The sequence below is a fragment of the Necator americanus genome, chromosome IV, assembly GCF_031761385.1.
Source record: "Necator americanus strain Aroian chromosome IV, whole genome shotgun sequence".
In the NCBI taxonomy this organism is placed as follows: domain Eukaryota; kingdom Metazoa; phylum Nematoda; class Chromadorea; order Rhabditida; family Ancylostomatidae; genus Necator; species Necator americanus.
This window is the reverse complement of record NC_087374.1, coordinates 9,953,593-9,977,589: the sequence shown is the minus strand read 5'-3', so window position 1 is coordinate 9,977,589 and position 23,997 is coordinate 9,953,593. Positions and strand designations below refer to the sequence as shown.

At 40.1% G+C, this 23,997-nt stretch overlaps 3 protein-coding genes across 3 annotated transcripts; 1 reads left to right on the top strand and 2 right to left on the bottom strand.

Moving 5' to 3' along the window:
• Positions 1-1,876: 1,876 nt before the first annotated feature.
• Positions 1,877-2,197, bottom strand: RB195_000809 (uncharacterized protein; the record flags this gene model as incomplete). Its single annotated transcript, XM_064197337.1, has 1 exon — positions 1,877-2,197. The coding sequence occupies one exon, from the start codon at positions 2,195-2,197 to the stop codon at positions 1,877-1,879; it is 321 nt and encodes a 106-aa protein (XP_064053218.1).
• A 3,907-nt stretch (positions 2,198-6,104) lies between these two features.
• RB195_000808 (uncharacterized protein) lies at positions 6,105-16,433 on the bottom strand (the record flags this gene model as incomplete). The annotated part of the gene is made up of 16 exons (XM_064197336.1): positions 6,105-6,218; positions 8,294-8,351; positions 8,927-9,049; positions 10,126-10,197; positions 10,605-10,714; positions 10,781-10,859; positions 11,846-11,943; positions 12,001-12,078; positions 12,132-12,256; positions 12,315-12,420; positions 12,494-12,595; positions 12,705-12,815; positions 13,111-13,226; positions 14,866-14,988; positions 15,054-15,180; positions 16,320-16,433. 16 exons carry the CDS (start codon positions 16,431-16,433, stop codon positions 6,105-6,107), a joined length of 1,656 nt encoding a protein of 551 aa, XP_064053217.1.
• A 5,445-nt stretch (positions 16,434-21,878) lies between these two features.
• Positions 21,879-22,103, top strand: RB195_000807 (uncharacterized protein; the record flags this gene model as incomplete). The annotated part of the gene is made up of 1 exon (XM_064197335.1): positions 21,879-22,103. The coding sequence occupies one exon, from the start codon at positions 21,879-21,881 to the stop codon at positions 22,101-22,103; it is 225 nt and encodes a 74-aa protein (XP_064053216.1).
• Between the last annotated feature and the right edge of the window lie 1,894 nt (positions 22,104-23,997).

Below are 23,997 nucleotides of genomic sequence, written 5' to 3'. Positions count from 1 at the left end.
GTAGCATGAAACGATTTCTTGAGGAGTAACTGAGGGCGACAAGAAGCTTTGGGTATCCAGTGGTCCAAACATAAATAAAAAGATATTTAAACAGTGCACCACATTACGTTGTTTCGTGACGAAACCTCTCCAGTTAAAATGTGACAAAACTTCTCGAAGACAGCACTTGATGACACTTCAGTCCACAAATCCTCATTTATTAGCTCACTGCTGTTCGAGTGGTGAGAATGAGAATGAGAGTGAGAAACTAACTATTCAACATCTTTCTGGTTAGGATTCGTTGTCTATTTGGAATTACACCGATTTGGAGCGAAATTTGCATTTAGATAACTGAGCTCGGATGCGAACCTCTGACTAGTCGCGCAAAGGATCCGTCAATCAACCATATCGATTTAATTGATAGGTGGTCACTTGATGCAGGACAAGGAGGAAACTGACGCTAAGGCGGGAATGTTGGATGTTGTTTTTCTCGGTATATAGTAAATGTAAAATGCCAATAGAGGTCGCCCGTGAAAGACGAAAATGAAGAGCAGCGATCTGCTAGACTATCTACCGACTCACTCGAAAACAGTTCCTACACAAAAAAAAGAAAACAATGAGAAGAACTCCGGCAAATCGCTCACTAACGTTTGACACGAACAAAGGTCGGCGGTGGTTCCTACGAATACGTTTACGAGAGATGATGAGTACCGCGTGGAACGTTAGCGCAAGGATCCTGGAAGAGATACTCGTCAACGCAGTTCTGCTTCTGAAATGATGGGTTCAGCACTGCTTCCTCGATCCATACTTCTGCACTACTTGGGAACTCTGAAACACAGTTTTTCAAAGTCTGGAGCACTGCACTTTGCATGCAAAGTTGAAAAACATCTCCGCCTTTACTGATTATGACCGAGGGCGATTTAACTTAATTTGCTTGGCGATCTCTCAAAGCAACTAAGCAGCACTTCATGCACGAAAGAATTGCATCTGCAGAAGAGATACCCTTTCGAACTATTTCTCTTGAAAATGTGAAAATTTCGACTTAGTCTTGACAAACACTTCGATAGGTGGCAAGTTGGTGCGCTGCTCAGAAGAGGACCATTTTTTCTAATTCACTCCCAAATTTATCAACGATTAGATGCGCTTCACACTCGCCAAGGTAAGCGTTAGTTTTGTAATTATATATACTCGATACCACAATGACTGCAGAACACCTCCCTGGAAGTGTGCTACAGTCCGATTGCAATCTCAATCCTATGTTGTTTCCTAATGTTGGGTTTGTCCGCACCAATGTTTACACAATCGTTCGAAATGATGAGTGAAGTAGAACAAGTGGAAACGGAAGCACCCTAGCGTGAGAAACGGAAATCCAACGGAAGACGAGGATTGGCTATTGAACAGTACACTACATCTGCTTCAAACGAAGTTCCAGTTGTATAAATGGAGAAGAGAAAGGTATCCGTGCTGCTAGAAACTTTGCCATCAATATTCGTGAAGTTGGGGAATCAACATTAATTAACAGTACTGTTATCGACACGCGTTGCTTTCTTCTAACACATTCACTCTTCTTTCCGAAGCTCTTACTTGCATTTCGCAGTTGCAAGATACTCAAAAATCCTCTACCACAGGCAGTACTGGGATATTGTTGAGTTTCAAAACCAAATTTTAAGAAGTCGCTATTCCATTCGTCGCTATTCCATATTCTGCGAAACATTACGTCTCGCCTGAACGTTGGTGGGGGTCGACCGCAGGCATTTCGCTAAGGAGTTAATTGGAGAAGTGGCCTCGGTGCATCTTTGCTGAACATGTCTCTCATAGCTGCCGTTTTCTTCAGAACTTCTTTTGCCGTTTTTTTCTTGAAATTTCGTACTCCTTCCCATCCAATATAACAACGTCGTCAGCATACTCGAGATAGGTCAAGTGGTGTCCATATGGTGCTAGAATGACATTGGCAGGACACTGATCTACTGTTCTTCCCATAATGTAGTCGATGGCGAAATTGAACAGGTCTTGCCACTGCCTCTCGTCGTACTCCAGTTACCTCAAACGGTGTTGTACATCCTGCTGGTGTTCGAACTGCAGCAGTTGTTCGTTGATTCATGCCATCAAGCAAGCGAACGAACTTTCCTGGTATTCCATTGGCGCAGAGCGCATCGAGAAAATGACCTCGGTGAGGAGAGTCGAACGCGGCATCAAAGTCCACTAATGCTAATTGCATTGGCTTCGAATACCGCTGTCAGATTTCGATTACTCTCCTGACAATGAACACCTAGTCAATCGTAGATCGGCCAAGACGAAAGCCGGCTTGCTCGACGTGCGTTGTATCCTCGCGATGTTTAATGAGTCTTTCCAGGATAATGCCCTCCTATACCTTGAACATAGTACGCAGCAAAGAGATTCCTCGATAATTCCAAGGATCCGTGACGGATAACTTCTTGTGAAAAGGAATTATGATAGCGTGTCTCCACGAATCAAGTTTCCTTTCGTCTATCCATATTGAACGGATGATCTTTGTCATCTCACGAATCCCAGACGGAGGAAGATACTTTAGCATTTCTGCGCCAATCCCATCGTCTCCACCAGATTTTCCATTCTTTATTTTTTGAATACAGACTAGAACCTCCGGCTCGGCCGGTGGCTCCTCGTTAGCCGCATATGTCGGCCTATGAACGTGCTCGTGCTATGAGTTCAGGAGCTGACGGTGCTTGCCGGTTCAGCAAGATTAATGAGTATTAAAATTAGGTGAAGTAAAAGGTTCTGAGAGTTTTCGCTAGATGTCTTTAGTGAGCGGTACCACACGGCGATTTCAAGGTATTATAGCATTACGAGAAGAAATTCCAAAAAAGATCGCTGTCCAATCGCCGATCCCATCGATTGCAAAGTTTGGATCGACGTGCAAGAAGGTCTTCCTATGTGTGTGGTGGGATTGGATAAGAATCATCTACTACGAGCTCCTTACTACTAAGCACCAAACATTCAATTCGGTCCTCTACTGTCAACAACTGGCCAGACTTAAGCAGTTATGTCAGTTATGGGATCGACCAGAAGCAGCCAGAATTGGCCAATGGGAAAGCAGTTATGTCTCATGAAGTACACATCTCTGAGGAGGCGTCAGAAGCTCTGAGAACTGTGGTGGGCAGTTCTACCTGGTGCATAGCCCAGAGCTGGCACCAAACGACTGTCACCTTTCTAAGCACTAACAAAATTGTTTTGATGGTACGGAAATGACCTCAAGAAAGGCTTGTAAAAATGAGGTGGTCACGTTTTTTGACACATAAACGAAGACTTCTTCAGTTGTGGATTTGTGAACCCGCCATGAAAATGGAGAAAAGTTATCGAACAAAGCAGCGCATATTTGCTGTAGATCGGTTGGTCCTAACTATGTTAATTTCATCTTCGAAATAACACGGGAAAACGTTCAGAACTTTTTACTTCATCTAACAAATTCTCTCTAGTAAAATAAAACTGTATATAGGGTGCCCCAAAATTATAGCGAAAGCGTATGGGCAATATGACCTCCAGAGTCTCTACTTTTTCTGGGTTTCTCTTGTTTCTATTGTGTTTATTTAATTCTGTTTATCTCATTCAAGCATGAAAGTGTGTAATTTTTATAATGGTCAAACGCCCCTGCCACTGCTCTTCAATTGTTGAGTTTCATCTCCAAGGCTTTTACGCACCCGAGATTCACTAGCGTCTTGGAATGGATCAAAGTGTCATCCATATATCCATTGGACGCTAGAAGGACAAAGGAACCGAAGATGATTGATCAGGACGAGGAAGACATGTTTCTTCACCGTTACTAGCAGCCTAAGAAAGGTACCTGAAAGAATTTGCAGGTACCCGGCACTCAATTCACTAGCTGGACCTTGTCTAGACCTTCTGAAGGACAGATTGTTACCCTAGACAAGTGCTCATTTTGGAAATCGCTCTTGGACCTACCAGCAGGGAGGAGCCTCGCTCACAAAGCAAGAGTGGTGCGGAACTGGTCAAAAGCCAAGTTCCCCGACATAATCAGCTTTGACGAGAGGTTAGCCAACTTTTTGGATGTGAATTCGATGGACTACAGTCACAGAATTCATCTTCAGAAAGGTCGATTTCGATTTACCTTCTGTATGGTCGATATTGGAGGCAACACCCTGCTCTAAAGCATTCTGGAAGCATTTTCACACCATCACCTACTTCCCAGACACAATTTTAATAATTAAAAATGATTACCAGATGGTGAATCCCCGTCGAATCTTGATTTCTGTAAAACGAGGAAAAAATTACTGCGATGAACGTTTTAGTCGCAGTTTTTCTGAAATTATATTGACTGCGTTATTAAATCCACTCAGGTGTGATTTGGAGATTAGCGATTAACATAGGCCTTGATTGAAAATGATTGCTGGACCGGTTGAATTTTGTTGGGTTGAAATAAACATGAATGACAGACCGCAGGAAAGGCGACGGAGGACAAGCAAGAGTGAGCTTTGTAGTTTAAGGTTTGCCCCCCCCCTAAAACATTTAAATGAACTTTTCTAGAGACTCTCTGGTTTTTTTTAGAGCTAGTTGAACAATTAGAAACAATGCTACAATGCGTTACGCCATCGACTAAAAGAACAAGGAAGCATCGCAGGGCTTTTCAACAGAGTGCATGTTAGCTAATTTAGCTGACATGATCTCTTAAACAAAACAATAATGCAAATATTTGTAATGCCTAGATTTAATGGTTTTGAGAGGAAGTTGATTTTTAAAAGGGTCAAAATTCCAAGACACTAAGCACGTTATTTGTAACCAGTCTGAACGTCCGGCTAAAGCCGGACTTCAGACTTTCTGTGGTGTTTGCTTCGCTATTCAACAACAATCAATATTAGTGCCGTTTTCTATGAAATTGGACTCGTTTATCTCCAACAATCTTTCTTCCATTTTTATATTATAACTAAAGGCGAAAGATTTCATAGTCTTCTTTCTAAACGCGTCAGTTCTACATTTGGAGAAAATTCGAACTTCAGCTTCAAACACTCTTTATCAATATCTTATAGACAAAATTTAAAAATATCACTCGAAATAAGGGTTTTCCTCCTGTTTTTCCCCAACAGTTATTAAAGAATGATGTTTTGGCATAAAATGACATCATCCTGCTGATGAAGATAACGTTCCATGTCAGATCACATAAACACTTTGCTACTATTTAAGCAGCCGTTTGCATGCGCGTCTCCACTTTTTGAGAATGGCATGCTACCAACTTGAAGCGAACGAAGAAGGAAATAGACACGCAAAGGAGTCATAAAGGTGAAAAGCAACGCACCCAGTGGCCACGGCTATGAAACGGCTGCAATCAGTTATCTTCTGCGACATGCACACGAAGTTTTTGCGCACCATTTCGACTTTCATTTCGACGCTGCGGGACCTGTCGAACCCCATTTTATAGCTATCTGGCGCTGGCGCACCAATCCGACACCGTGGGACTCGTCTCAGTCCATTTTGTAGCTATCTGGCGCCGGGCGGACCCATCGCACCCCCTCTGTTTAGTTTAGTGTCGAAAATGCGAGGCTAGGATGCTAACCGAATCGGTTAAAATCGAATTAGTGGTGACGAATGTGTTCTTGCAACTTGTACGTTCAGCGTGCTACAAACTCCCTGATAGTGCTTCTGTAGACTTAATTAACCGATGCTAGTGATCCTGTGTACAGCAAATGCAAATCGATCGAACACTTGTCAGCGACACGTACGTGCCACCAACTTCCGCGCAGTTACGTTGAATTAATTAATAAATTCAGTTTTGTTCATTAGTTCTTTATTTCGGAAGGAAGTAGAGAACGTCACATTCTCGTACTGCTGCAAAGTCTTGAAATATGGTGAGGATGAAAGAGTTTTTTTTGTAAATGTACTTCCTTGTGATTTCCTTTCCACTTTCATTAGTGATAATGATTAGGAGTTTCTGTAAATTATCTTAATTTTTATAATCCCGACTTGCCTCAAAAAAACTATAACCGTGCAGCAAATGACAATGACAACTGTTGATCCGAAGAAAAAAATTCAGATGTCTTAAGAATAAACAACGAGAACCTAAAAACTTAAAACGTTCTTTCGAACCAAATTTTTAGAAATATTTTAGGTGGAAGATACTGGCGATACACACAAACTTAAGAATCGAACTCGTAGGGGCAGAAATCCGGATTGTTAACAGGTTGGAAGCGGAATCCTCGTGACACCATGCGGCATCGCAACTCGTGCATTCGTGGCCAAGCGTCCGATGCCTGGAACAGACATTATTTTGGTGTGGTCTTCTTGGTGAGACACTTGCAGACTTCATTCAGTGGTAGTTGCAAATTCATCAATTGTCGACAAGGATTCATTGAAGAAGGCGGAAACCTCCCTTTCATTTTGTGAATGAGTTGAACTTGACTTTAAAGGCATCATCCCACGATTGTGAGGTGGTACGGATTTCAGGTGGAGTATTCGCATATGGGATCGTAGATTATGGATATGGTGATCCCATCCATTTCTTCCTAATTGCCGCAAAAAAACGGTCCGGGAGATGCTGCGCGTGCACAAGGCTACCGCGCTCTAATCGAACCCGTTGTAGAAAATAGTGCCCTGGAAAGCTCTAAGCCGCATCTTCCGGGCCGTTTTTTTTTTCTAGGAATTTAGGCAGCTTTAGGCAGTCAGGAAGAAACGGACGGAATCACCCCCTTCCTCATAGTCTACCACCCCGTATAGGCATAACCCACCTGAAACCCGCACCACACCTTTTTTGAAAATGGTTTTTACTCACAAGCTTAAAACAACTAACAGCTGCTGGGAGACTATTTCTGGTGGAGTCAACAAGCTACCTCTTCGACTCCACCAAAAATTTAGGTTAAGCAGTAAATATCATATACATGTTCACAAGTACACACTTAATCTTCGAGTCGCATGTGTTTTGTTTGACCTGGATATGCACCAGGAAACAGCACTTCGTTATAAAGCGACTTCCAAAGTTCCCCGTGATCACTACGGTATTCGAAATTTTGAAAAGCTTTGGAGATTTTGGTCTGCTTGAAAAAATGCATCTTAATAGTCGTACTTTTTGAATAATCCTTGCGCAATTTTGCAATTTTTGCACTTCTGACTTGAAGCTGCAGAACTATCAAACATCTAATTCGAATGCGCGAGATAGAAACCATAACTTACCGAAATCTGTTTGTTGAAACCAAAAATGTATCTCCAAATTTTACATATCACTTGTGTTTTCCGTGTACAATGCATGGGCAATTTTTTTCACTTGCAGCACTTGTCGTCCCTAGTCCTCACATCTCTTCCCATGTTACTTTTCGCGTTGATATCTACTACCACACAAAACAAAATTGTCTGTTCGTTTGCAAATTCATCCATACAAATTCAGTCAGAGATCAAGGATATCCAGGATATCATTGATATTCTAGACTACTCTTTTTTTGTTTTGTTTATTTTGCCATATTGACAGTGGAAACCTGTCAATTGATCTTCTCACTGCGCTGATCAGAGTTTTTACATTTTTCAAGTTACCTCCAACCTTTTCGAAGAACTGAAAATACTTTATGGAGTTTATTCTATGGTGATCTACGAGAAGCGCCGCCCAGCCCTAGGATTTGTGCTTTCGTGCTCCACTTTCGTCATCGCTTATCAACATCGATAGACCATACGTAGTGCATAACTCGGATTCCGATCCTCACGACAGCTGCCTAAGTGACAAGAGGCACGCGCGCGCGTTGTGCGTGCTTCTGGAAAGCTGTGCCAGCACGGCTACGAAAAGAAAGGGTAGCGGTTGCGTTGGGCCGCGGCAGGGTTTGAGACCCCCTTTTTGTTTGCTCTCTCTTTTTCGGTGTTCTTTTCGTTGCTTTTTCTCAACTCTCAAACGCTACGCTATCAATGAGGGTAGCACAATAAGTTATGACTGATAGTCTCAGCAACGACAAACGACCCGAATGAAGGAGAAAAAGTAGCTTTGAGGCCCAGGAAGAAGAAGCAGAGGCAAGCAGAAGCAATGACTTTGCAGACGTGCCTTTCAAATACGTAATGAGTTAAGCAACTCTGGTTACGGAAACACTTTACTAATCGAGCTTTCAACACTCTGGAATAGGACTCACATGCAAGAAGATGTGCAATACTTCAAATTGTTCGCGTGTTCACTCGAAATATTTGCTAAAATACTAGCGCACATCTGACTGGATTCTCACTGAAGTCTTGTTTTGAATCACCTAACCACTACCTCAGCTTTCTCTTTTCTCGCGTGAACTTTCTTTTATGTTTCTACATTCTCATAGGACATAGGACATTCTCCGACGATAGTGTAAGAAGATTTAATAAGTACCTTCTTGGTTTGTTCCTTTGGCGACCACAATCTCTCTGCAACAGCAGAAGCTCTTGGCCTAGAAAAAAACGAGATCAAGTAAATGTGATGCATATACATTAAAATCATGATTATTACATGTATATACATTAAAATCTGGATTAAAGGCACCACTCTACGAATCTGAGGTGGTACCGATTTCAGGTGGAGTATTCGTATACGGGATAGTAGATTAATGAGAGAAAGGTGGTTCTTCCTAATTGGCGTAAAAAACGGCCCAGAAGATACGGCTTTGAGTGTTCCGGCGCTCTACTTTCTACAAGGAGTTCGATTGGAGCGCGTCAGCCCTGTGCACACGCCTCATCTTCCGGGCCGTTTTTTTACGGCAATTAGGAAGAAATGGACGAAATCACCCCCTTCCCCCCTCTCCATAATCTACTATCCCGTATACGAATACTCCACGTGAAATCCGTACCACCTCTGATTCGTGGTCTGATGCCTTTAGAAGATCTTGATTGTCATTGCATACATATATTTTTGTTTCAGAGGGTGGTGTGAAATTGTCCAAACCCTTGAAAGAAGAAGCCAAAGGTGAAGAAAAAATCTAGTCATAATTCATAATACCATAACAAAATAATAAATATAATGTCTTACCATAGTCTGCTTTCTATGTTTGTGTTATCCACGAGTTCTCCCCATATTGCTGCAATTCCGCCTAGGACCAAGGCTTTTTGCTCGGGAGTGCCATCAAATTCAGTGGGGTCACAATAGTAATACCTAAGGGAAGACTGTTAGAATTGTGGTACCGCTCTAGGTGTAATAACTACATAGTTGGCCGAGTATCATCTGTATATGAGATATAGAGCACATAATAATTTTAAGAAAAAGAATTTAGAAATTTAAGAAGCCACGTCAAAAGTAAAACAATGTTCGATCTAAAATTGAATTAGCGATGTTTCTTCCCATTTTCATAGTATTTTCGGTAGTTATTCCAGCTTCAGCGATAGTTTCCACATTTTAACTCGATTCAAAATATTTTCAGGACTCATGTGGATATCTAGTGGGACCTTAAAAGTTCCATGGAGATCGAAGGAGTACTATATGTATAGGAAGGTATGATGTTTCAAACAGCTTGAGACAGCTAGATTTGCTGCAGGAAAATTGTTGAATAAATAATTTAAGATGCTACCCTGGAATATTGAAAAATTTTGACCATACATAGCATACCACGAATCTGACGTGATGAAGGAATCCGCTAGAAAATCTAGAGTTATGGTACTAGGTTGTGGGATCGCTTGTTTCCGTTTATCTTTCCCTGATCGTCCAGAGAATTGGGGGGGGGGGGGTGTGGGGGAAGACGAGGTTTTTTAAAAGACGATTTGAGTTGCAACGCATCTCATCCAAGTGCGATCGGTGGAAGATCGGTGAAGTCTTCTCACCAGCCTATTCAAGTGACACTAATTAATAGAATCCTAAGGAAACTGGAACGTGTGCAAAGAGGAGCGTTCTTACGAACCTCGTAATAAACAAAGTGGCTCCCACGCCGTTTCTTACGACGATCAGGGAGGAATGAGACGGAACCACCCCTGGTTCCACAATCTACAACCATAGCTCTGCATTTTCCCGCTGATTTCTTTACCACGTTAGATTCGTGGTGCATTGTCTTCAAGAGATTCTCGGAGCTAGCTGAGGGCTCTATGAGAGTGGTTAGATTTTCGCACTCATGTGCTACCTAAGTTTGCTTCTTCATCAAAGCACTGATAAATATTACATTAATTGACCAAATGGGAAATGTAAACAAACTGTTATATCATTTGTACATGTGAATGAGTGAAACAAATAAATATTAACACCTTGAATTTGACGGTGCAGTTCCTGGAATCTCATCCCTCCAGTCAGCGCCATACTTAATATAGTTAAGGTACCTAAAATAAAATAGAGAATGAAAAAGGTTGTGACCAATTTTATTGAAGCTTCCAGAACGTGTCTCTACGGTTGCTCCGACGTTTGGTCTCTATATTGCTTTATGAGAAGTCAACGCTATCCAGAACAACAGCTCATGTCATTCCTTTTTTCCATTTTCTTTTCAGACTTTTCAAACGTTGTCTTCACTAGAAATTTCCACAGAATTCTCTTAACCGGTAGTGCATTTCACATGATGAACATGAACATGTGAGCTACTGATCACTTGCCTCTGATAAATCTGCAAGCGCGCTGAAGATGTTTTTCCTTGGGTGTTCCAGAATAAGTAATTATTACCTACTTCCCTCATTTACATTCATTTTATCGTTTTTCTGAAAATTCTACCCCTCGCAAATTTCACAAACATTACCAGCATGCGGATACGATAGCGGCATATCCCTTCGATGTTACATTCTTCACTTCGCTCATTATTTGTTGATGAGTACTCCCCTTCCAGATGTGGATAATGGACTGTTTTTCCTGTAAATGATGGGTAGAAGGTGAATTAATGCACTTGATCTTCTACAGAAATAGACATTCAGTTACCGGCACATTGTGGTCGAAAACTTCCTGCCAGAATATCGTTCTTCTTTTGCTCTTCAGATTTTGTACAATTGTGTTAAGTCTAAAAAGCCATGAGAAAAATATTTCATTGTGAAACTCCTTTGTTCTCTACTATACTCCATTTGCTTTGGATAGGGTAGCTGACTATTTACTCTGGAACAATACCTCTTCGTCCAAGTTACTTTTGCACAAGGTGTTTTTTGCTCGTGGTTGTTCTCATACCATACTGATTCAATTTAAAGATTTAGGTTTGAAAAATCACTTAACCCTGGGGAAACTCTCGAATTTTAAGATTGGTACCAGACTTGTCTGGGAGGATAAAAACACTGACTTTGACACATCGGCTAGCCACCGCAAGTCATTGTATAGGCCAGTTACGTGTTCGTAAACCTCAAACGATTCTGAATTGAAGTGAACGTGGGGGCGCATCCCAAGCGGATTGATTGACGCCAGACACGTTGTCCTTTATCTTTGAGGTCACACAGTCGTCAACCAGTTGATATGGTTGATCAAAGAGTTAGAGGATTAGAGGAGAATGAACATTTGTTGTTACATTTGAACTGAGCTGTAAGGTCACGGCATTCTGCGTTACTTTCTAAATAACTAAAATGACAACACACTATTATTTTGGCCAGAAAATTATCATTTGAACAGTACAGTGTTCAGAACTGCACTTTTTTGCTGGAGTCGAACGTAAAAGACAGAAAGTTCAGAAAATTGTTTCGTTCTATGAAGACGTTTAATCACTACGAAATTAAAGGCATCACTCCACGAATCTGTGGTGGTACGGATTTGCGGTGGAGCATTCGTTTATAGGATCGTACATTATTGAGAGAAGGGTGATTCCGTTCAAATCTTCCTAATTTCCGTAGAAAACGGCCCGGAAGGCCGTTTTTTTACGGCAGTCAGGAAGAAATGGACGGAATCACACTCCTCTCCATAATCTACTATCCCGTATCCCGAATACTCCACCAGAAATCCGTACCACCTCAGATATTTGGGGTAGTGCCTTTAAATCAAATTCCTGCCCGCATACAAAAATCTCACCTTTCAAAAAAGAAATCCTCGAGTAGTGTGGTGTCGTTACCAAAAGATTTCTTCTGCATAAAGTCTCGTATTTTCGGGTTTCTTTCCCTGAAAACCACCTGATCACTCTCTAATATTCAAAAAGAATTCACTGATGCAACTTTCCAGCATTCCACAATGAAGTCCTCGATTTCATCACCTCCTAGATGTAGAAACTCATCAGGGAATGTTTCCACTACCTCGTTGAGAAACTCCTATAAATTAGAAATATTCTATGACAGCTCTTTACGAACTTTGCTGGAAGTACCTCTAGAAATTTAAAGTTTTCTTCGTTACTAGGATCTATAAGATTGGGCAAATTAGTGGGTTTTCCGGCCGAATCGAAACATTCGGTAAGCAATTCTGGTTGTCCACGCCATGAGCCCGTATGTCCTGGAATGACATACAAATCGTAGGTAGTTGATCAGGAACAGCATTCGCTCATTCATACCTGGTACATCGAATTCGGGAATTACCCGTATTCCACGAATCCTAGCAAAATCGATAATTTTCCGCACATCCTTCGGTGAATATTGGTGTTTTGGCGAATACGCACCCTTAACGTTATTTTTTTGAACGTCTATCCAGGAAATCTTTACGCATATGCAGAGAATAGAAAAAATTACTCACTACTTTTGCAAGATTGGGAAACTTCGTCGAAACGAACGGAAATGACTCACTGTCTACGAGGTGCCAATGTAGAACATTCATTTTATTCATGGCCATAATATCCTGGAAAATGTAATCTTCATTGGAATAATTCCATTTGTACGCTGATGTTACAGTCAAGTGCCAAATCTGTCGTTGCTATTTTTCTGAAAAATCGAAAAAGTCTACTCACAAGTTGCCTCTTGATAGTTTTTGTTGAAAGGAAGTGTCTCGAGGTATCAATCATTAAACCTCGAAGAGGAAAACGCGGAAAGTCGTGAACCTCTGCCGTTCTGATCTTGTACTGAAAGTATGAACATAACACACATGCATAGTAAAATAACCTATCCTAAGAGGTTCCAGAAAAAACATTAAGTCAGGTTAGATAAGCAAGAGGTCAAAATTTTAAACGCGCAGCCATTGAGAATAACGAAATGTATGATTGTTCGCTAATTTTTGAAGCCCACCAACTTGTTTACATTGTTACTATTACATAAATTTTATTATTGCATTTATTTTTTTATTATTTTATTTTATTTTATTATCACCCATTATCATAGTATCTAAATATTGCCACCTCAACAAATAAATGTCCACACCTTCATTTTCTCGTTATCGAAGAAAATAAGCTGACTGATTGAATCCATTCCTCGGACTGCACCCCAAACCGTTTCTGCAGAGATCGTAGCACCATCACGTGTCACCGAGAGCTTATCTGTGCAAAAAGACAAGTATAAGATGCGACAATTAGTGATTAAAGGGATTTTATTGTTTTTCTTAGCGATTTGTATGTAGGACCATTACTGCCTGCCCACCTACCGCTATAGCTTAAAGGCATCACCCAACGAATCTGAGGTGGTACGGATTTGAGGTGGGTATTTGTATACGGGATCGTACATTATGGAGAGAAGGATGATTCCGTCTATTTCCTCCTAATTGCCGCAAAAAATGGTCCGGAAGATACGGCTTCGAGTGTTCCGGCGCGCACTTCCTGCAACGGGTTCGATCTGCCAGCCTTGTGCACGCGCCGCATCTTCCGGACCGTTTTTTACGGCAATTATGAAGAAATGGACGGAATCACTTCCCTCTCCATAATCTACTATGCCGTATACTCCACGCGAAATCCGTACCACCTCAGATTCGTGGAGTGATGCCTTTAAACCCGAGAATATCCAGATCTTCCTTGTGAGCGGAGGGAACAACAAAATCCTAGACTACCGTTGCTTTCGTTCACATAAAAAGTGCCACGTTATTCGATTCAATTTCATATCTCACCGTCAAGAATGTGATTCTGAAACATTGAGCGCAAAGTTTTCTTTATCCGCTAGCCAACTGAGGAGTTAAAGAAGTTGTACCAAGAAGTGCGCAATGACCGACAGTTTCTGGTCGAAATCTGGAGTTTGTCGAGATACATAAAAGGGGAATTTTGCACATATCAAAGAGGTATAGTTAGTACCCATAGAGAACGTCTCTGTATCTCAAGAAACGAGATTTTGACCAGTAACTGTCGGTCACTGTGCACTTTTCTGTACACCTTATTTAATTTCTCAGTTGGCTAGCTTCATTTTCCCATGTGTGAGTGACCTGACGCTTCTGAATCGACCTACACGGTTCGGCTTAAGCGCATCACCCCACGAATCTGGGGTGGTGCGGGTTTCATGTGGGTTATGCTTATACGGGGTCGTACGGGGAGGAGGGTGATTCCGTCCATTTATTCTTAATCGCCGTAAAAGCGGCCTGAAAGATGCGGCGCGTACACAGGACTGGCGCGCTCCAATCGAACTCCTTGCAGAAAGTAGCGCCCCGGAACGCTCGAAGCCGCATCTTCCGCGCTGTTTTTTTTTACAGAAATTAGGGAAAAAAGGAAAGGAAACCAACCTCTTCCCCATGATCTACGACCACGAAAAACATAACCCACCTGAAACCCTCACCACTACAAATTCGTGGTGTGATCCCTTTATAACATGGGGTTGCAGCCAAGCAAATTTCGCACTGAATTTTTAATTTTTCCTTCAAATTTCTTGAATCAATGCTGTTCACAGCTTCCGAATCGAACACATTAAGAGGTAGAGTAGTAGGAGAGGGCGTCAATGTAATTCAAAGTTTCATGGATACAGAATTAATCCAAGAAAGTTATATAAGAAGTTCGTCAAGAGGTTATGACAATGAATTCCTGTAGAATATTTAGTTGTATTATCTAGGGGTTATGAGTAGCAACAAAGCAAAAATTTGTTATATGCGTGAAATTTTGAAAATTTTCAACTTGAATTAAACAGACAAGTGTATATCAGAATAAAACAAAGACTGATGAAAACTCCAGTAAATTGTACGTTCGATAGAGGACCACCACTTACACTCTTCGCTCTCTCCGTGTTGTGGCACACCTTTTGGGCAAGCACTCGTAACCTTAACGCTGATGAGGAAATCGTCCGCTTTCGTTTTTGCAGTAACGGGAAACGGAAACATCCATTTATTTACTATAATGAAGTCTAATTTATTTCAAGTATGTCTGAAATTAACCTAGAAACGAATTCGAACTCACAGTAATTCTCGGCATTCATCCATAATACGTCACAGTTTTTATTGTCGCCGAGATCAAAACCTATTTTATCGGGGCTAAGGGTGCGATTCGCGTCTCCGTACTTGACTTTTTGTGGAAGAGGCCATATCTGTGAATAAAAGTTTTTAAAGGGGGATTTTCTCCTAAAAGTTTGTGCACTAGAAATATGAATTTGCTATGGTTTTCAGTGTATTTTTTTTATGTAGTTAGCAAAAGTTTGTTGTGAACCTACCAGCCATAAACAGGACAGGTGCTTAGAGTTTTTATATAAAAAACTCCTGTCGTTTTGAGATGTGAGATTGCCTAAAATTCATATTTCCTCCCACCTTGAATGATTTTGAATCGAGCGGAACAAATAAAAAATCACTAAAAGTTGTTCAAATATTTGGTGGAGAATCTTGTTCTTGTTGATGCTCACTTTTGTCGGCACCCTAGAGTAGTAAATCCTCTGTGAAGATTTCTGGAAATACCTTTGGAGATTGCTCATGATTTTTGCGCTTTCCAAAATCAACCACACGACTATTGTGTCCTTTTCATGTTATTCCCATTACTTACTGCAAAAAAGCAGAATACGTCGATTAAGTAACTGAGGTAATGTAATTCAGACTTGAAACAAATGTCTAGAAACTCTGAACCCAACTCTCCAACTCCTTATTTAACCCCTCTGGTTTGCATCACCCCACGAATCTGAGGTGGTACGGATTTCAGTTGTAGTATTCGTATACGGGATAGTAGATTACGGAAAGGGGGATGATTCCGTCCATTTCTTCCTGATTGCCGTAAAAAAACGGTCTGGAAGATGTGGCGCATGGAGAAGGCTGGCGCGCTCCAATCGTACTCGTTGTAGAAAATAGTGCGCCGGATCGCTCGAAGTCGTATCTTCTGGCCCGTTTTTTTACGGCAATTAGGAAGAAGTGGACGGAATCACCCCCTCTCCATAATCTACGATCCCGTATGCGAATACTCCACCTGAAATCCGTGCCATCTCAGACTCGTGGGGTGATGCCTTTAAAGTGTATTGTCAGGTGGGGAAAAAAATGTTGAAACATAAAAGAAACTCGAAATACTGTATAGCATTTTCATTGAGAGTTGTCCTTTTGTCACTGCTACGCCAAAATTCAGAAAATAAAGAAAAAATCTTCTCTCCGAGAAAAAGAAGAGAAAAATTGCGATTAAACAAACATTAACGAAAATAGCACTGGAATATTCCTGAGGAAAATATAGGGCAAGAAAGTTTAAAATCCCTACCTCTCCTACTGACCATCTATCTGGAGCATCTCGTCCGTAGTACCAGGAGTAAGTAGTTTGAATTGGAGAACATAATACAACTAGAACATGTGCGTAGTAACAAAAGAAATTCATCCGAAAGTTCCTGCAACAGAGATAAAATAAAGTGAGTGAAATTATAGGGATTCGTATGTTTTTATGTATAGTATTCGCAACTTTTGTGATTAAAAAAAAAGTTGAAGAGAGAGAACAATGGAAGAAATATCTCGTGCTTTTCAGGATCTCATCGATTTCCTGGAAAAAGATGGCTACATATCGTGCAGTTTAAAGCACGAAACATTCTGAGAATTAAGAGAAGATGCGAAATCGGATTTTGTCCTCTTGTCTGTGAAATTGTGTTCCTCAGCTGGTTGTGGAACAGAAAACCATTAACAATGCAGTGTAAAAGACGGTCAGGTGTTGGATACTCTTTGTGTAATCTCAGCGCATATCGGTCAACCGTGTTCTTGATTATTAGAAAGTTCAAGTAAAGATAATCGTGGTGATAACTCTGATCATTGAACAACTTTGAACATGTGACAGAAGTATTGAAAACAGCAAGTACAATGCAAACCAATCAATGAATTGAGAGATATCAGAAGATGTTCGAATATCTCTCGATTCATTGATTTGTTGAACTTTTAAGATAGACTAGTCGATAAGTCAATCCATATCAAGCCGAAGAGTTCGCTGATCTCAGGCCTAGTAGGATCGCAAATACATTTCTCATCCGAAGAATTCGAGGAAACACAAGCATAGAAATAAAGAATTTTCCAGCACAAAAATTCTACTCAGAAAAGAAGGTGCATATATTGTTGAAATCTCATTTGAACGTTCTTATTTTATTATTTTTGATTGGGATTTGAATGCTGTTCTCGGAAAGACCCATAACTTTAAAGGTGTATTCCAGTAAACGACATAATGAAAAGTGATGGATAGAAACATTTTAAAACATTCAAAAAAAAACAAAAAAAATAAAAATATAGCTCATACTAACTACTCTCGAAGTATAAAAATAATTCTAAATGGTAAATAAATAAGCAACAAAAAATGTACCAAGAAATTTAAGTGTTGTGCAATAAACCACAATTATCAATGTTCAATACAAGGGTTTTATTGTATGATTCAGTGCAAAGTTTGATAGTTTAAATTTTAATTTAAATTTTATTAGTTTATTAGTTTAGTTTAATTTTATTAGTTTATTAAAGTCCAATTCTTTCTATCCTCTTATACTTTTGTACTTATTATTTGTGTTTACATAGTGTTTTCTAATATGGTATTTTCTAATACTTTAAAATCTAGGCTTTTAAAACATTATTTGAACCAATATATTAAAGAAATAATTCTCTGATTATCATACTAATCTACTGTGATGCATGGGCGATTATATGCCAAATGAGATTGTCGCCTAAAGCCTCTTCCTAAGCTTTAGATGACATCTATTTCGCATGTGCGTTCATATTTGTTCTGGTTTAACGGTTGGAGGATGCATGAGGTCTAAACCCTAAAACCTTGTACATAATACTCGTCAGGAAAAGAAGAAAAGTTTACAGGCATCACTCCACTAATCTGATACTAGTCTACGGTGACGTATGGCCGAAGATACGGCCTGGGGCGTTCTGGTGCACTATTTTCTACATAGAGTTCTCCTGGAGCGCGCAAACCTTGTGCAGCGCCCCATCTTCCGGCCCCTTTTTTAGGCAAATAGGAAGAAATGGGCGGAATCATCCTCCTCCCCATACCCTACTATCCCTTATAAGAATACTCCACCTGAAATCTGCACCACCTCAGATTCGCGGGGTGATGCCTTTAAAACCGATCCTGGACTCATCCATAAAGATCCAATAAATCAATTTATTATATTTCTTCGATACATGTGCGCAATAAATTGATAAGTGATATCGAGAGAAGAAGAGTTGAAGTTGTTACCGTAGTATACCGTAATAATAACAAAAGGTAATGATTGTGAGTAGTAATACTACTGTATGAATATGAATTAAAATCATGAGAGTAAATGCATGGAAGTGTGTGGTGATAATATTTGTAACAATTACAATACTCTGAATGCAAAGAAAATCATTGATAATTTTCTATAAATCACATGTGGTGTATTTTATTGATTTTTATTTGCAGCGGATAACATAACAGTAAATTTTCATTCCCCGAAACACTGCACCCATTGATGCTGCAGTAGCAGATGTCACCTTTCTCAAGGCAGCACGGAGAAATAAAGTCAGAAAAAAATATCGAACAACACGTTTTGCCTCTAGCCACCAGCTCAACAGCTTTCGAGAAGATTTCGGTGGAATTTTCGATGCCTTTTCGAAGGTCGATTGTGCTTGCCCCTAATTTGAGTTTTGTTGAGTTGAGTGGATTAATATAAAATTATTCTATTGCAGTTTTTTTTTAAAATTAACCTGTGACTTCTATGACATTCTTGGAAAATGTAAAAGAAGACACAGACGCACACACAACAGCATGGAGATGTTGAAAGAAAGACTAGCTGGAGCAGTACAGGGAGTGAGCAGCAGTGTTGTTTTTTTTTTTGATCCAGAAACATGACTGCAGCTCGTTCAGCTATAGGGAACATGTGTAATAATGAAGGCAATCTTGAAAATGCGCATTCAGAAAAAAAGAGGGAGAGAGCTGAAGGAAGACTCATCAAAGGACGGCATAAAAACTCAAACGAAATTCATTAAGGGATAGATGAATTTTGAGTGGAAGTTTTTTTTGTTGAGGTTTTATGGGAGTCACTTGTTGTCCTTCATCTAATAAATTCACTGTAAAATCACCACTGCGAGTGTTTCAGTTACTACTTGTAGTGTTAAATACTGAAATTTGAGTGGAATTATTGAGAGATGTTTTCCATTTTTATTGTTATCAGTAAATCTATATTGGAATTTCATCTGAGCATTTGAGTTTGACAGCTGTTTAGTCGATTTCAAGTATTATCAGCTCAGTGTGAGATTTCTTTTTTCTCAGAAAAATAATTTTTTTTAGTCAGCTGTATCCTTTTTCCGAGAAGAAAGTTTCTTTAATTGTTTTTTTTTTTAAATTTTAAAATTGCCTACTGGTTTATGATGATCGAAATGTGAAAAGCGACAAATATTGAGAAGTTATGAGCGTTTCAATAAGTGCAATGAACACACTGTGTATATGATTAAAATGAATTAACTACAATATGAATTTAACGGAACCTCACAAACTCAGGACGGACATCTAGGTGGATGATCATATCAGCTTATATGGTGCTAGATCACACGCTCAAAACAGATTAATGGTGACTACGCTCACACCGCTAGTCATACAAACTCACGCATCATGTGTTGATTCGTGAGCATCTTCAGACATCAGATCATTGCTGCTGGGATACAGGGATCTTTCATCGAATAACGCTATTATAAGGTTTCATTCTTCTTTTTAACAAAGATAGTGAAAGCAGAACGCCACTCGCATTATCTTAGGCTGAGAACAAAAGAAATTATTAGGTTGTCCTGTAAGTTTCTTTCCAAGGTCATCGGCGTTTTAATTCACGGCTAGCTGAATCTTAGTCCAAAAGAATCAACTGTCTATCATGTCAACGGAGGAGAACTACTGACTATTCTGCTAAGTATATTGATAGCTAAAAATCCATCCCTACTAAGTAAGAAAGAAACGTATCGAAAAAGTAGAAAGAAGAAAAAGAAAAAAGAAAGTAGAAAGTATTTCTGAGACGACCTAGTATTTGAAAAATACAGGCGGATCTTTAGGATTCTGTGTTTGAAATCTAGGAATAACTGTGATTAACAACTGAACCTACTGCCTTTTTGCAATATCTTTCGAGTGCTGACACGGTGACAAAAAATGATAAGGTCTAATGCATTGTATAACGGTGAGTATGGAAGAGTTAGCAATTATTCATTGCTGAACAATCTAGGACATTTTTTTGAATTTTGTCTGTGTCTTCTCAACATTAAGTTTTGATCACTATTATAGGGACATAACTGTGAAATTATCCTAAGAACGAAAACGAGATTTTATCTCGGCTATGTATGTATGCATTTTATCTTAAGGGAAGGTGAAGACTGAAAACTCATTGGAGACGTGGATGGTGTTCCTATTCAAAGAAGATATTTATTGCCCATGTTCGACTGTCCTTGAAACTTGACATGTTGAATACGTAGCTTTTTTTTACTGATTTGCTTGAGCTGTAGCCAAGATTGGTATTGATATTTATTAACAGCTAACGCTTCGCCTTCGTCATAGCCTGTAAAAATCAAAGCAGTGACTTTTCCTCTCGAGCGCCTCATTACTTACAAAAAGCATTCAAACGATAGGTAAACTTAAGAAGCAACACATCTGCTAGTGCTTATCTCATTTGTTGAACATGGTAACGTAACAGATCACCATTTTCCACAATTACGAGTCACAAGGGTTTTTATAAGAGACCTGATGGCCCACCCCGTAGATCAAGACCCGCACAGATCTTGATATTCGGCCAGTTCATTTGTTATCGCAATGGACTCATCCTTTCTCTTCATTTTTGAACTTTTGCCAGTTGCTCAAAATGCCTCCACTGTTCTGCGCTCCGTAATATTGGACTAGAAGGGCAGTATCGTGACTTCTACCTCTATTTTGGAGTTGTCCTGATGTATTCTGCGGTGCGCTCAGAGTGTTTTGGAGAGCTTAGGTTTCGTGAGCTCATCTAGATGCTCCTTGATCACAATACACAAAGAGAGTCAAAATTTCCACTATGTATGTATGTTGTTACCGCGCACACTCCTGATACCACGCTATCACCCTATCTAGATATGGACAAGACCACTGCGCTGGAACTTGCGCATGGTCGGTCATATGCACGACTACGCACCATCTGACACTTTAGGTGTAACAAAGTATCCAGCCGGGTATGAGATGGATATTGCAACTTTATTGGTCAGGTTTGCGGAACATTCTTTATCTGGCTATTTGATGCCACCCTGCCGTTCTGTACATGTTACCTATATAACAGATTTTTTTAGTACACTGGGATGCGCTGAGAGATAGTGAATTAGAACCTTTTTGCCACTAGGTTTTCGATATCATTTGATCTTCTATATTCCACCTCTCAAGTGGAAACGCACATTCAAAAAGGTTAACCAATTGATCACCAGTTTATCCTTTGCGAACTTAATGTGCGGACGCTGATGGTTGAGAAGATGGAATTGGTACGCCTCCAAAGTGAAGCGAACACCACGCGTTATTATATAACAGTCTGAACGTCCGACTTTATCCGGACGTTCGGACTGTTATATAATAACGCGCTTAGTCTGTGTGTGTTTGTCTGTGTGTATGCGTTTGACTGTGCGTCAAGAAATCCCAAAAAGAGAGGGAGACGGGTCCAACGGCGTTGAATTAGCGCGCCGACGCCAGATTGCTATAAAGTGTGGAGATTTGATCGCCTCTCACCGGTCGCTATACCGTCCGACACCTGAGCCGACAAAGCCCAAAGTGCAGGATTGTGAGGCAGTGAGTATGCTGGAGTGGCAGACAAAATTTTTTCCCATACTATACAGCAGTGCCATGGCGAGGTTGCTTTTCACCACAGGTCATCGCCCAACCTATGTGAACCAGGAAGCCACTTTGCGAAATTTTGCCAAGGCAGTTATGAATTTTGGCAGTGGTTCACTCTTAGCTAGGCTCCTGATTCCGAGGGCTCGGATTGTCGGAGTGTCGAACTGCTCAGCTTGGGAGACCCTGGCAGAGGATGTACCTCCGCTGTACGTCACATTTCGATGCCCAGAATAACTTCTACACCAATACTAGGCGGTAAATCGTTGTGGAAGCTACAAACAATAAAATCGGTAATTTTTCGGCGAGAGACGGAAAAAGATTTTATTTTTTCAGTTCGTTTTCTTTTTTCATAACTCGCCTCAAATTGATCCCTGTGAAATTGATCTCAAATCTAAACATCAATAGGTTTGTGTAGCGACCGAGAAAAGAGCAAAACTTACTGAAAAGGTAAAGGTTTAAAAGGCTGTGCATATTAGGAAACGAGTCCCAGACAATCATTTTTAGGTTAATGCATATAATAATATATATATATAAATATATATATATATATATATATATATATATATATATATATATATATATATATATATATATATATATATATATATATATACACCATCTAAGCACCGTAGTCCATCAGATATCTCGGGCCACACACCATGTTACTGCTGTGCCACTGCGTTGATTACTGCATTGAGCAAGAATAGCATGACTACAGAGAAGAATGTTATATTTGGAGAACGATATCGTACCAGACGGATCAGGTAAAGTAGATAAGTAAAGTCATCAAGTCAAAGAAATTATGATTAAACAAACTTTACCAGTAAGAGATATCAAACTGTTCGCAATACTATGCAGATTACGACTTATCAGCTATCATTAAAGGCTACGCATTACCAAATTTACGTGATGCAGAAACTCTAGAAAAAGGTAGAGTTCCTTTAAAATCACCTGCAACGCACCGCCCTTGAGCAAGTATCGCATCCATGTGCGAATGGTCAGAAATCAATGATGTCTCCTCAGCAGTTCATTCGAGTAAAAGTAACGAATAGGTCCGCCGAGGACTGGAACGTGTACAAAGATGCACGTTCTAACGTACCTCGTAGGAAATAAAACGGTTCTCATGCCGTTCCATAACATGACCAGGGGGAATTGAACGTGGTCATGCTCGTTTCCGTAATCTACAATCCCAACTCTACGTTTTCCAGAAACATCTATAGCACGTCAATTTCGTGATACGCTCCCTTCAACTCTTGGAAAGGAGAAGAAAAGAAACACGCATCCGCGTTTTTATCTTCTGTCGAAGAATCAGCGATTTTACTGTAGTTCCTTTTTTGTTTGTATTCATTGGCTGTTCTTGTGTTTTGTTTCCCTTTCTTTCAAAATCCAAAATATCTTTCAGTTGCTCTTCTTGATATTTTAGTTCTTTGTGTACAACTATGGAAAAAAATAATTTGACAGCAGTATCCGGAGCACTGTTTCAAAGTATGGTTTAACAATATTAGTACCTTTTAATTGAAAAAAAAAACACTACGAAGTGGTATGTCCTGTCACCGTCGTTGTTTCTCAGATAACCGAGGACTGTCATCGCTACCGTTCGAGCGTTCTAACTCCCTTTCTTCTTGTGAAAACTGAACGGAATCATAGACATAAGTACGAAAGATTTTATATACAATATTTAACAAAGCAATGTAACTGAAACAATCAAAGTTCTCGGTCCGAAAGATTCCGTAGACATGAAGTAGATCAGTATTGGGCAGTTCATAAAGGTTTCGACTCACAAACTCGTCAGAAATGGATAGAGTCACATGAAACGCGTAAAACCTGGAAAATGTCGGGAGCAGCGCGGGATAACCGATAGAGACAGTGATCAACGTCGACAACAGAACGAGCGGTTCGTTTCGAAGTCGAACTTCGAGGAACACAGTCCGATCGAAAGAGGTTAGATATTAGAGGAAGTGGCACGTGAAGCGATGTAGCTCAAAAACTAGTAGACTAAAGGATGCAAAAGAAAACATGAACTAATGAGCCGATTGTGCAATGGCATCTCATCTGAAAGCGTGTTACAGATTGTTCTGAAATAAAAACTTGTGATCACTCCAGAAATAGCCGTCTTCTTTGATGCGAC